Source organism: Mustelus asterias, chromosome 12 (genome assembly GCF_964213995.1).
Source record: "Mustelus asterias chromosome 12, sMusAst1.hap1.1, whole genome shotgun sequence".
Classification (NCBI taxonomy): domain Eukaryota; kingdom Metazoa; phylum Chordata; class Chondrichthyes; order Carcharhiniformes; family Triakidae; genus Mustelus; species Mustelus asterias.
In genome coordinates, this window is record NC_135812.1 from 24,802,489 (window position 1) to 24,816,122 (window position 13,634).

At 47.4% G+C, this 13,634-nt stretch overlaps 1 protein-coding gene across 1 annotated transcript in view; it reads right to left on the reverse strand.

Moving 5' to 3' along the window:
* The window catches only part of LOC144501878 (membrane-associated phosphatidylinositol transfer protein 3-like), a 291,482-nt gene that overhangs the window by 49,710 nt on the left and 228,138 nt on the right, over nucleotides 1-13,634 (reverse strand). The window contains exons 11-12 of the mRNA XM_078225920.1: nucleotides 7,295-7,411; nucleotides 3,221-3,337 (exon numbers count right to left, since the gene is read on the reverse strand). Coding sequence (XP_078082046.1) covers nucleotides 3,221-3,337; nucleotides 7,295-7,411 — 234 coding nt within the window. The remainder of the gene's footprint in view (nucleotides 1-3,220; nucleotides 3,338-7,294; nucleotides 7,412-13,634) is intronic.

A 13,634-nucleotide genomic window follows, 5' to 3' on the forward strand; every position in this document is an offset into this window, starting at 1 on the left:
GATCAACCAATCAGTCCACCTCAGTACTTGCTTATCAATCAATATGTTACGTGGCATTTCTTGCTAACTGAAGCAGACAAACATTAACTTGCAATTAGCAAGACCACCTGGTAAGCATAGTAAACTTGTTAAAATTCTGATTACGATTGAACTTGATATTAAGTTTGAGATGTAGAAGAGAGGACTAAGATTTAAAATTGAAGTCAGGGAAATGGCAAATAATTGATTCATGAATGGACCACAGCAAACCAGTCTGATAAGTTAACCTACAGAGGGTGGGGTGGGTTCTATGATGTATTCAATGAATGGAATGGAGGTACAAATTAGTCAAGCGGGGGGCACGGTAGCACAGTGATTAGCACTGTGCCACCTTGCCACTCTCTTGACTAATTGTAAAGTTGTAGTGGGCAGGACAGGACCATGCAAAGGTCTGTTGACCTCGGGTGGGATTTTCCGATCTTGGGACAAGCACGGATGGAAAATCCTGCCCAATAGCTTTGGTGGATGATCAGCAGAAACTCTGTTTATCTCAGGTTTCTAGCAATCTCCTGCCGAAGCCTGATCGAGGGACCATCCCCTACACCCCCTCCAAGGTCATTCCAGTGATTACATCTTATGTACAAGTACAATAAAATACCGTATCACCAAAATATCTTCACTGCCTTTCTCCCTCAGCCTCTGCGCTGAATGATTACTCACTCTCAGTGATTTCAACATCCATCTCAACTCATTGTGCTCTCTCTCTCTCTCTGAGTTCACTACCTTTTTTCCTCCTTAAATCTCTCCCTCCATTTAAATTCCTCAAACCATATACACGACCACCTGCTTGACCTGTCATCTCACAAGCTCCTCCTAATCCCATCATGTCACTTACAGATAAAAGCGTCACTTTCTTCCATTACTCTCCATTCACATCGTCCGTCCAGTCGCCAACTCTGTGCTCCTTCTGTATTCAGCCTTGAAAAAATCTATTCCCCAATTCACCTTTAACAACACTTTCAAAATCCCAGCTATCTAGCCTTTGGCCCTCCATTCATCACATTTCTGTGGCTCCCGTTTTGCTCAAACTCACATCCACCTATGGTATCCTTGTCTCCAATAAAACCATTACTCTCTCTTCACCTGCCCATTCCCCTGGTACTCTGCTCCCTTACGTCCATGGGGCATAGACTTGGAAGAACACAGCGGCTAATTGCTTTAGCCATCGATTACCAGATCATGCTGGGTCACATTAAACATATTGGCTCCTGCTCTCATCTGCTGAAACACTGGCCGTGATTCTCCCATTGTGACCCGCAACTTTTCTGTCGGGTCGCGGTGGGGGACGCGCGTCTCCAGCCGTGAACAGGGATTTGCGCTTGCGCCGGGAACGCATGCGTATCTCCCAGAGCCGGCGAACAGTCGCCAGCCAGACCATGCTGGAAACCGGCGGGAAGGCAGGTAAGTAATTTAAATATTTTCTGCATGTATTTGAAATATGTTAATTAGTTAATTATCAGGACCGAATCTCCCACCCTGTCGGGAGTACTTCATTCAGACTAGCTCCCCACGTTTGGGGAACTAATGGGAGACCCCGCCGGAATGAAGGGGAGGGCAATCGGGACCCCCCCTGGGGATTGGGCGGTGGAGGGGTGGTGCTCCTTGGACATGGGCACCCTGGCAGTGCCAACCTGTGCCCCCTACGACTGCCAAAGGGGCAGTGCCCATGCCCAGGGGCACCTTGGCACTGCCCACCAGGCATCGCGCAGTGCCAAGGGGGCAGGGCCTATTGTGGGCAGGGCCTAGGGGAAATCAATGGGATGGGGGGATCCTGCTGCCACTCTGCATGTGGATTGGTCTGGACTGGAGGGAGGGCAGCGATTTGGGTGGGCTGGGGATTGTGTGGTCTGTGGGTGGGGGGCCTGCCTCCAGAGGGGGTCTGACTCTGGGGTGGGTGTGGGGTGGAGCTATGCCGGGGTGAGGGGATTGCCCCTGCTGGGGGGTTGGGGCCTGAACATCGGGGCACTCCGATGGGGGGGGGGGGGGGGGGGGGGGGTGTCAGGGCTGGCCCGGGAATTGTTGTGGGGGCTGCAATCAGGCCATGGTGGGGGGGCGGGGGGGACTGGAGGGGCAGGACTGCGGAGGTCCCGGGCTGGCCAGCAAACGGGAGGTTGACAGTTTGGGGCCACTGCGCATGCGCAGAATTCCAGAGCTGTCAGACTCCGGTGCGAATAGGCTCCGTCCCCTTGGGTTTTTAATTGGATTCACGATTGTGACCTCTTCAAAGCACAGAGTGCGGAGATTCAGTTGAGAAGCTGAACTGACAGAACAGTCGGGATTTAGAACAGTTCTCCCATCAATTCAGCACTTTTGGGAGAATCGCGGCCATTGTTCCAGGATCTTGGAATGTACAGGTAATCCCTGGTTTATTTTCTCTACTTCAGATTGTCTTCCAAAACCCACTCCCTGTTCCCTCCACTCACATCTCCAACAATGTTTGCAAAGAGCTAAAGGGCTCCTTTGTCACTCAGATGATGACCATCCAATCAGCTGCCCCTGCTGAGTTGTTCTCTTTCACCAGCCCATCTGGCTAAGCTCCATCCGAGTTTTCCCACTGCCTTAGCCCTGAATTTGCTTCTTTAGTTCCTCACCAACCTCTCCTCATGCCCTCAACTTATCCATAAGACCCCACTGTCTATTCCTGTTCTGGCTAAAGTTAAAGTGGGATTTATTTACAAGTAAGAATATTACAAAACATCCAGCAGTGCAGCGATTTTCATTATTGCATTGAGCATTATTGTAGTCTCAATCCCTCAGCTTTCATTTGCTTTAAACATGTACTGGGCGGCATGTACTGGGCGGCATGGTGGCACAGTGGTTAGCACTGTTGCCTCTCAGTGTCAGGGACCTGGGTTCGATTCCCGACTTGGGTCACTGTCTGTGTGGAGTTTGCACGTTCTCCCCGTGTCTGCGTGGGTTTCCTCCGGATGCTCTGGCTTCCTCCCACAGTCTGAAAGACATGCTAGTTAGGTGCATTGACCTGAACAGGCGCCGGAGTGCGGCGACTAGGGGAATTTCACAGTAACTTCATTGCAATGTTAATGTAAGCCTTACTTGTGACTAATAAAATAAACTTGACTTTTTTTAAAAATCCTGAAGAGAATGATCAAGGTGCCAGGATTGCTATCTTGGCAGTAACTGCATGACATTATTTGCAACTTCATACGAACACCCTGCATACCTTTTCTCCAGTCAATGTAACCATGTCCAGGGGTCCGTACATAAACCTTCCCACCAGCGTCTGAGGACCACCTTCTGCTATGATGACGTCATTGGCTCGGTGATTGGCTGTTACATTCTTAGATAAAGAACAGAGTTTATCATTTTATCAATCGTTGTTCATTCCAGGAACTGCACACGACTTTTCTCATTATTAATCAATCAATCGCAAGTCACCTTCCGATTTATTTTTCATTCCCCTTAAAATTTTCCTCCTCCAGCTTTCCCTGCCACCCTGAAGGTCTTGATTTGTGCTGCAAAAGGACTCCAGCTGCGAAGGCCTAGGCATTTGGTAAATTGTTCAAGGTGCTATTAAAGACCCTGCATCCAGGACATTCAGGACTAATTGTGTTCCGGATCAGTGGAATAGGACAATAATTCATTTAAACTCATGGCTTGGCTGATTTCTCTGCCTCAGGGAAGGCGGGGGGTGGGGGGAATGGACTGGCTGGCTTCTGTGCCATTAGTCCTGACATGGAATAAATAAGGCTGGATCCAAAGAGCAGGGTGTCAGCGCACCGCAATCCGGATGTGACAGATAATTCCAGATGGGGATCGCTGTTTCCAGGGTGGGCCTTGGTTTTTGAGTCCTTCCTGATTTTGGGATGTTGGATAAGGGTCCGGTACCTGTATTTAGAAGGGAGTTGGAGTGCATGTTCGGGTCAATGAACCAAGGGCAGCCATCACAGTTGGGCTCAGCTTTGTCTTCAATGGTTGTCCACATGCATTCACATCCACTGGGGATTGCAGCTTAACGATCAGAAGCAGGTACACTGACATTTGTTTTTCCATACTCTTACAAGGCCAGATACATTGAGGTCAATAGCTGCACCTCTCTACCAGCTGAATTTGCTCACTCTGCTCATAGAGATAACTCCATGGACCTTCCAGGTAAAGAATATAAGGAAATATCATTACTCTTTTCCTAATAGCCATTCAATCCCATGTTCTAAGTATATCTCCCCTGGTCTCAGAGCTGCATAACCCCTCAATCGTCAACATATTTCCTCGAAATTACAAATAGAAGCCTAATTATCCCCCTAGCTCCATCTGCTAAGCAGAGATCAGTGTCTGCTGATGTGAATCACGCTGAGAATTTCTGTTCCGGCGTACCTGTCAATCAGAGTTAAACCTAAGAGAGAACAGCAGAAGCCAGAATCATGGTGACACTACATGAAAAAAAATCTATAAATAACCAACAGCACGAGGATGAACATTTCTTAGTACCCATCCTCCTTTAGCACGTCATTAAACAAGTTTGACAGAATTGACCGAATACTCTTGTGGTTCTCTTAGCATAAGGATGTATCATCGTGGAATATGATTTGGTAGAGTTGAGATTGCGGCATCCTTGAGATGGCAGCATCGTCTAATGAAGAGAGGTTGAGGAAACTGTATTCTTTGGGGGGTGATCTAATAGAAACTTACCAAATTTTTACACAGGGCATGACAGGGTAGATGTGGATAGGACGTTTCCCCTGACCGGTGTGTCGAGAGCCAGGGAACACAAGCTCAGAATAAGGGACAGGCTATTTATGACAGAGATAAGGCGGAGCTTCCTTAGTCAGAAGGTGGTAAATGTTTGGAATCTCTACTCCAGATGGCTGGAGAAGCTAAATCATTCAGCATGTTCAAGGGAGAAATCGATAGACTTCTGGATACTGATGACGTCAGATGATATAAGGATAGTGGAGAAAAATAGCCTAGAGATGATCAGCCATGATCTGTCTGAAGGTTGGAGGAGGCTCAATGGGCTGAATGGCCTCCTCCCACCCTACTCCCTATGACCAGTAGATTAGATAGCATTCTGTGTTTACCCCTGTTAAATATACTATTTCTTTTATCGCCCATACATCAGTCTAAGAAATAATAAATGTTCTCGATTAAACATAGAGAAAACATTGTGGACTCGTGATTTACATAAGAAACCACTGCAGGGTGTGAGAGCGATTTTCTTTTGTAAAATTACTGGCCTCGAATGTCTTTGTATAAGATGAAACTGTGTTAAAGAGCTTAAGTGAATTTATACCCATGGTTTTACACCAGGTGTGGTGGATTTATCAGACCAGAAGTATTGGGGTGCGACGTGCATGATAATATTATGAGAAGTGACCTGGAATTTGCAAAGGAAAAGTAAAAATGAATTTAAAAATCTGCTTCAGCAGATTTTCCATCCTACCAGAGCGGAACAAAATGAGCATAACTGGGGAGACTGCTTTAAACATGTATATTCTGGTGATAGCTTGCGGGAAGCATGAAGCACTGTGTCCAATTCAAATTTATTTCACTACTTGCGCATCCAAGAAAGATTGTGATTTTCCAAAAGACAGTGGGTGTCTAGTGATATGTATTTTAATCATGTCATTCACGTTAGAATGACTGGCACATTCCACATTTGACAGATATCTTCTTTTAAAAACAAAATTTTAAAAAGCTCACCGATAACAAATCTTATAAATGGATATTACTCAGGCTCAGAGCATCCATTTGGCGGAATTAGCACCGAGGTCACAAATAGATAAGGGCGACGCCAGTCTTGCGTTGAAAGCAATCTTCTTCTCCAAGCCCATCTGAAACATTGCGTCATCTTACATTTGGCTGCTGGCGAGAAAAGTGTTCTAACCAGGCTTTCCAGGTAGCTATTATCTTTTAAACAGCACTTTATAGAAACTTGTAAAATTCTAACAGGGTTAGACAGGATAGATTCAGAAAGAGGAGGGAGGGGGAGTTCAGAACTATGGGGTCATAGTTTGAGGGTAAGGGAGCAAACCTTTTAGGATTGAGGTGAGGGGCAATTTCCTCACCCAGAGAGTGGTGAATCTGTGGAATTCATTACCACAGAAGGCAGTTGAGGCCAAAACATGGGAGGAGGGAGGGTGGCAATTCTCCCATCCCACTGCATTATTTTTTAGCGCAGCGGGCCGCAACACCTTAGCAGGGGTTGTTCCGCACTGGGGCATCCGGGCCTCCGCGTGTCTCCTTGCGCCGGATTTCCGGAGCCGCGTAATTTATATTAATGTGAGTATTAATATAATTTAAATAGCATTAGCAGGCCTGGGACTGAAATCTATGGGCCTGCAAGCTGCTCCCCTATCCCTGCTCGGAGTATTTCACTCCAGCGGGGACTACTATAGCTATTACACTACTTGCGGGGAGCTGGTGGCCCGACTCCACTGGCGTGAAGGGGGAGGTGGCAATCAAGGGTCCCCAGAGGGTCGGGCGCCGGTGGGGGTGCCCCCTGGGCCTTGGCACTTTGACAGTGCCTGCCTGGGCCAGTGATCGGGTCGTGGGTGTCGGTGAACCAGCGATGCAGGGGTCGCCGGGCCGACCAGTTATCGAGTTGGCCAGCAATCTGGAGGCCAGCAGACAGGGGCCACTGCGCATGTGCTGATCTCAGCGCTGACAGATTGGCGCACGTGCAGTGGCGCACTCACCACTATGCTGCCGGCCTCTCAGATGTGAATAGGCCCCGCCCCTTCATTTTTATTGTGATTTACATTAGAGCAGTCTGCGGTGCACAGAGTGTGGGGGATTGTTTTTTAAATTCCCACTGAAAAAACCAGCGTGATTTACTCCAAGTTTTACGCAAATTCGGCACTTAGATTTCTTGGGGGGAGAATTGCCCCCGCTGTGTGATTTCCAGGAGAAATTAGATATAGCTCTTGGGGCTAGAGGGATCGTGAGATATGGGAGGGAAGGCAGGATCAGGGCATTGATTCTGATGATTAGCTATGATCAAAATGAATGGTGGAGCAGGCTTGAAGAGCCGAATGGCCTACTCTTGCTTCTAGTTTCTATATTTCTATGAATGTGCATGTAGTAAAGGGCCTTATTTTCAAATTGAAGCAATCTCTTCAATTCTGCTTTTGGCCACAAAGGGGCAGTGTTGCCGTGTGTTTAAAAGGAAGCTGTGCTAACCATATAAAATCCTATATTTTCTCAAATGAATGCGGACAAGTCACAAGTGTCTTTCCTCTGAAGAGGTAGTAATTTTCTCATCTATTTCTTTAGACATTCAAACCCAATCTGTACAAACCCTAAGCTTGACATGTGTTCGTCTGCGAAGCCATTTCTCCCGAGGGCTTGATTCATTGCACGTGGATGAATCCTTGCTGTCATTCTCCTTTACGTTCACACTTTCATACCTCATTACCTGTAATTGGAAAAAGCTTCAGTTATAAATTCACCAGCCTCGTCAAAACATGCTGTGATGCAGCCCAGTCTCGAATATAGCACACTTTACTGATAGCTCCCTTACAGAGAAACCATAAAGACAGCTGCTTCAACGTGCTTTTACTGCGGGTGTGAATGAAAGCCTGATAAACCCTCAATGGACAATGTACCCTCTACCGAAAAAAATCCTTCAAGCTCCTCGGATTAATTCAGCTCCTGTTTTCCAAGTCATAGCCATTAAATTTGGGCGGCACAGTGGTTAGTGCATCTGCTTCACAGCGCCAGGGTCCCGGGTTCGATTCCCGGCTTGGGTCACTGTCTGTGTGGAGTTTGCATGTTCTCCCCGTGTCAGCGTGGGTTTCCTCCGGGTGTTCCGGTTTCCTCCCACACTCCAAAGATGTGCGGGTTAGGTGGATTGGCCATACTAAATTGCCCCTTAGTGTTAGAGGGACTACCTAGAGTAAATGCATGGGGATAGGGCCTGGGTGGGATTGTGGTCGGTGCAGACTCGATGGGCCGAATGGCCTTCTTCTGCACTGTAGGATTCTATGATTCTAACTAACAATAAAATGAGCAACTGAGAATGAGCATTACATTAATTGGATTGCATAGACTATGAGTGCAGACCATTTTATTCATAAACATATACATAATAGGGTGGCATGGTGGGACAGTGGTTAGCACTGCTGCCTCACAGCGCCAGGGACCCGGGTTTGATTCCAGCCTTGGGTCACTGTGTGCGTGGAGTTTGCACATTCTCCCCGTGTTTGCGTGGGTTTCCTCCGGGTGCTCTGGTTTCCTCCCACGCTCTAAAGATGCGGGTTAGGTTGATTGGCCATGCTAAATTACCCCTTCATGTCAGGGGGACTAGCAGGGTAAATATAAGATTACGGGGATAGGGCCTGGGTGGGATTGTTGTCGGGGCTGGCTCGATGGGTTAAATGGTCTCCTTCTGCACTGTAGAGATTCTACGATTCTATCTTTTCTTGTTCATATCACAAAATAAGTTTAAACGTTTAAAGTTTATTTATGAGTGTCGCAAGTCGGCTTACATTAACACTGCAATGAAGTTACTGTGAAAAATCCCCTCGTCACCACACTCTGGCGCCTGTTCGGGTACACTGAGGGAGAATTTAGCATGGCCCAATGCACCTAACCAGCACATCTTTGGACTGTGTGAGGAAACCAGAGCACTCGGAGGAAACCCACACAGATACAGGGAGAACATGCAGACTCCACACAGACAGTGACCTAAGCCGGGAATCGAACCCGGGTCTCTGGCGCTGAGAGGCAGCGGTGCTAACCACTGACACTTTAAAACACCAACAGTGTAAAACATATTACGAACTGCACAGCTTCCATAAATCAATTAACTGATTCCTGTTCGATACTCTAGTCCAGTAATGTTTTGTATGGTACTAATCCACTGAGCATAGAACTCTTGATCATGATGCCAGTGCAGTGCACTTTTATACTAGCTCATGTAACAGGTGTCCTATTCCAGTATTGCTGTTCCTGTTTGTCTCTGACCTAAACAGGCACAAGAGGCTGGGTCGGTAAGAATGTTCAAGGCTGAGATAGACAGATTTTTAATCAGTCAGGGAATAAAGGGTTTTGGGGATAAGGCAGGAAAGTGGAGTTGAGGATTACTACATTAGATCAATCATGATCTCATTGAATGGCAGAGCAGATTTGATGGGCCGAATGGTCTACCTCTGCTCCTACACCTTGTGGTCTTATAGCTTTATTCCCTTCATTTCCTTTGCTAGTATCACATTCTGTGCATGATCCAAGATTCACTAGATAGGAAACTGAAACAGGAATGTTAGCTGATTTTTTCTTCCTTACTTGTAGCGGCACTATAGATGAGTTGGCTGTATGGGGTGATCTTAGCGGCTCGTCACACCAGTCGATTGGCGTGGCCAGTCGGTAAAATGGTGAGAAAGGCGAAAAACCAGGTTCACGCCCAGTTTATCGCCTTTCACAATCTTACCCGCCCCGGATTGTCAGCAGGATCAGCCTCACACCATTTAATATTTAAATCTGCATTTCAATAATATTGGTGAGCCTGGGTCGGAATTGTCCAGGTTCACTTGCCTTAACGGCCTCGCTGGTGAAGGTTCTCACTGGCGAGGGTCACTTATGAACCCCAGCAACAGACACCTGACAGATAACGGCCTTGCCGGTAGGACCGGAGGCTATTAATGCCACCCGGGTGGTCAGGAGCAGTGGGGGGGGGGTGGAGGGAGGGGGTGGGGGTAGTGTCCCTTGGGCAATGCCAGCCTGGCACCCTGGCAGTGCTCAGCAGGCACTGGGCAGTGCCAGGTGACGGGGCCTAATTGGAGAGGTGGGGCCATCATGGAGGTGGGGCCATGATGGGGGGGGGCAGATGTATAATCTGCATCGTGGATCGGCCGGGACAGTGATCGGCTGAGGGGAGAGGTATTGGGCGGCAATCAGCTAGGGTGTATCAGAGTGATGATCGGCTGGGGAGACCAAGGATCAGGGGGTTGGGGCAAAGACCTGGGGGATGGGGGAATGGGGGGGGGGTGATATCCGGGGAAGGTGTGGGGGTGAGTAACAGATCTCTCAATGTTCTGTGAACACTTGTACACAGAATACTGAGAGATCAAGACACATGCACAATAGAGCTCCTCGCAGTCAGCAGCCGGCTTCCCAGTGTGAATAGACTCCACCCACTCAACCTACTGGCGTGAATCACACTTTGCCTTTTTTTTTGCACTAAGTGCCATATGATTGCATCTATGAGCTCATCCAAAAAATGGGCACAATTCCAACCTGCTTTCATGCTTGTTCAGCACTTAGAATCCTTTTGGTAAGATTGCCCCACCAGACCTGGATTAAGAGTCAATGGTAGAATGGGGTTGAGTTGAATGTTGCAGCCTCAGGTCAGCTCCTGGACTGTGTGTAAATGTAACCGAACCAAGGAAGCAGTTGGGCTGCAATGTGGGTGGACCCAGAATTGAGTTCCAAAGAACAAAGAACAAAGAACAATACAGCACAGGAACAGGCCCTTCGGCCCTCCAAGCCTGCGCCGCTCCCCGGTCCAGGATTGAATCCTGAATCCAGGATCCCCGCCCAATTTTCCAGCCTATCTACATACCAATATCCTATCCACCGAGCTGTCCCTCACAGCTACGATGCTTTGTTCCAACAGAGATGGCAGCATATCATTGGTCAGACTGGGAATTGGCTGGACTTGGGCATGGAGCTGAGTCAGGAGTGGTTGTCTCATAGGATCAGAAGTAGCTACTGGATGACAGGGTATTGGTAACAACAATTAAAAAATAATTAAATTGGGGAGCATGGTGGCACAGTGGTGAGCACTGCTGCCTCACAGTGCCAGGGACCCTGGCTCAATTCTGGCCTCGGGTGACTGTGTGGAGTTTACATGTTCCCCCCCGTGTCCACATGGGTTTCCTCCCACAGTCCAAAGATGTGTGGGTTAGGTTGATTGGCCATTGGCTAAATTGCCCATTAGTGTCAGGGAAATTGGCAGGATAAACACATGGGATTATAGGGTTAGGGCCTGGATGGGATTGCTGTTAGGTGCAGGCTCGATGGGCCGAATGGCTTCCTTCTGCATTGTGGGGATTCTATAATTCTATGTGCGGGTCAGGTTGACTTGGCATGCTGAATTGCCCCTGAGCATCAGAGGGACCAACAGGCTAAATGCATGGGATTGCGGATATAGGGCTGGGGTGGGATTGTTGTCGGTGCAGGCTCGATGGGCCGAATGGCCTCCTTCTGCACTGTAGGGATTCTATGATTCTATATATATATATATATATATATCTGAAGAGATCCGATAATCATACATTTTCTGACCAGTCATTTTGCACGAAATGGGTGAACTGCCACTAATTCCTCTTCGCAGACCATTTTAAATTGACAAGCAACTGAATAAACAAATTAAAGATTGCAGCGGGATGCGAAAATTGAAACAAAAAACTGCAAAGAAGAGCTCTGGAAATTAAAACGGCACGCCTTATTCATTTTTCATTCAAAACCAGCGTCTTTATTTTAAAATGTGCCGGGGCTGATGAATGAAAACTATTGTTCCAAGAAGGTTCCCTTTATCAACTGTGAGTGTGAAAGATCATTCCTAATAATTGGAATTCTGGAACATCTATTCACATTGTCAGTCCTTAATATGACAAGATGAACACTTTTATAACAAGCTGGTTCAACATAAATAATAAAGCGTTCCTCTTAATTCAAGTACTTTGATGCATCCTGCCAGCATGGCAGTCATAATTTTCCTGTAATATTATTTTTTTTAAAGCCTCTTGGAAATGACAGAGCTACATCCATAAATTCTGACTTACAGAGCACAGCAGAGAAGGTGCTAATTCAAATTTAATTTTGAGCATGCAATGGAACTGCCTATCTAAAATCTGTCATCAACTTACAGACGTGTTGCCAGTTCATTATATCCGACTCATTAACAATTGTTTGGTGCAGAACGCCACGGCTCCAACATTTCTGGAGCTTCAGCAGGAAAGTGGTGACACATTTTTGCTTCATTCATGCTTTTGCGTAGAACCAGGATAACCGGAGGGTTTTTTAAAAATTCATTCGTGGGACATGGGCATCGCTGGCTGGTCAACATTTAGTGCACATCCCTAGTTACCCGAGGGCAGTTCATAGAATCCCTACAGTGCAGAAGGAGGCCATTCGGCTCATCGAGTCTGCACCGGCCACAATCCCACCCAGGCCCTATTCCCGTAACCCCACATATTTACCCTGCTAATCCCCCTGACACTCGGGCCAATTTAGCATGGCCAAACAGCCTAACCTGCACATCTTTGGAATGTGGGAGGAAACCGTAGCACCAGGAGGAAACCCACGCAGACGGGGAGAATGTGCAAACTCCACACAGACAGTGACCCGAGGATGGAATTGAACCCGGGTCCCTGGTGCTGTGAGGCAGCAGTGCTAACCACTGGGTCACTGTGCCGCCCAATTGAGAGTCTACCAAAGGAAAATTTCATTGGAAATTAGTATGAGGCAATTTCTGTAACTTTCTTTTGTTCATTTATGGGACATGGGGGTCGCTGGCTGGCCAGCATTTATTGCCCATCCTTAGTTAACATAGAAACATAGAAAAACTACAGCACAAAACAGGCCCTTCGGCCCCACAAGTTGTGCCGAACATATCTCTACCTTTTAGGCCTACCTATAACCCTCCATCCTATTAAGTCCCATGTACTCATCCAAGAGTCTCTTAAAAGACCCTATTGAGTTTGCCTCCACCACCACTGACGGCAGCCGATTCCACTCGCCCACCACCCTCTGTGTGAAAAACTTCCCCCTTTACATTTCCCCTGTACCTATCCCCCAGCACCTTAAACCTGTGTCCTCTCATAGCTTTCATTTCCACACTGGGAAAAAGCCTCTGAGAGTCCACCTGATCTATGCCTCTCAACATCTTATATACCTCTATTAGGTCTCCTCTCATCCTACGTCTCTCCAAGGAGAAAAGACTGAGCTCCCTCAGCCTCTCCTCATAAGGCATGCCACTCAATCCAGGCAACATATCCTTGAACTGAGTGGTTTACTGGGCCATTTCAGAGGGCACTTGAAAGTCAACCGCATTGCTGTGGCTCTGGAGTCACACGTAGGCCAGACCAGGTAGGGATGGCAGATTTCCTTCCCTAAAGGACATTAGTGAACCAGATAGGTTTTTCCAACAATCGGCAAAGGTTTCAGGGTCATCAGTAGATTCTTAATTCCAGATATTTTATATTGAATTCAAATTCTACCATTTGCCATAGCGGGATTCGAACCCCGGTCCCCCAGAACATCAGCTGAGTTTCTGGATTAATAGTCTAGCGATAATACCACTAGGCCATCGCCTCCCCTCTCCTTTACATTGATCTGCTGAGTGACGAGCTGACCTCATCAGGTTGTTGCCCATTTTAAAAAACCTGCACAATTTTACTCTCCATTCACTTCAATGCATAGTAAAGTTGGGCATGTGGTACAACTTTCCAAATGTGTGACCTTTCCCACCTAGAAGGACAAGAGCAGCAGATGCATGGGAACACCACTACCACCTGCAGGTTCCCTCCAAGTCGCTCACCATCCTGAACTGGACTCATATTTAGGACCTCCTCTCTTTCTTTCACCTATGTTGTTTGTACCGATGTATACCACGACCACTGGCTGCTCACCCTCCC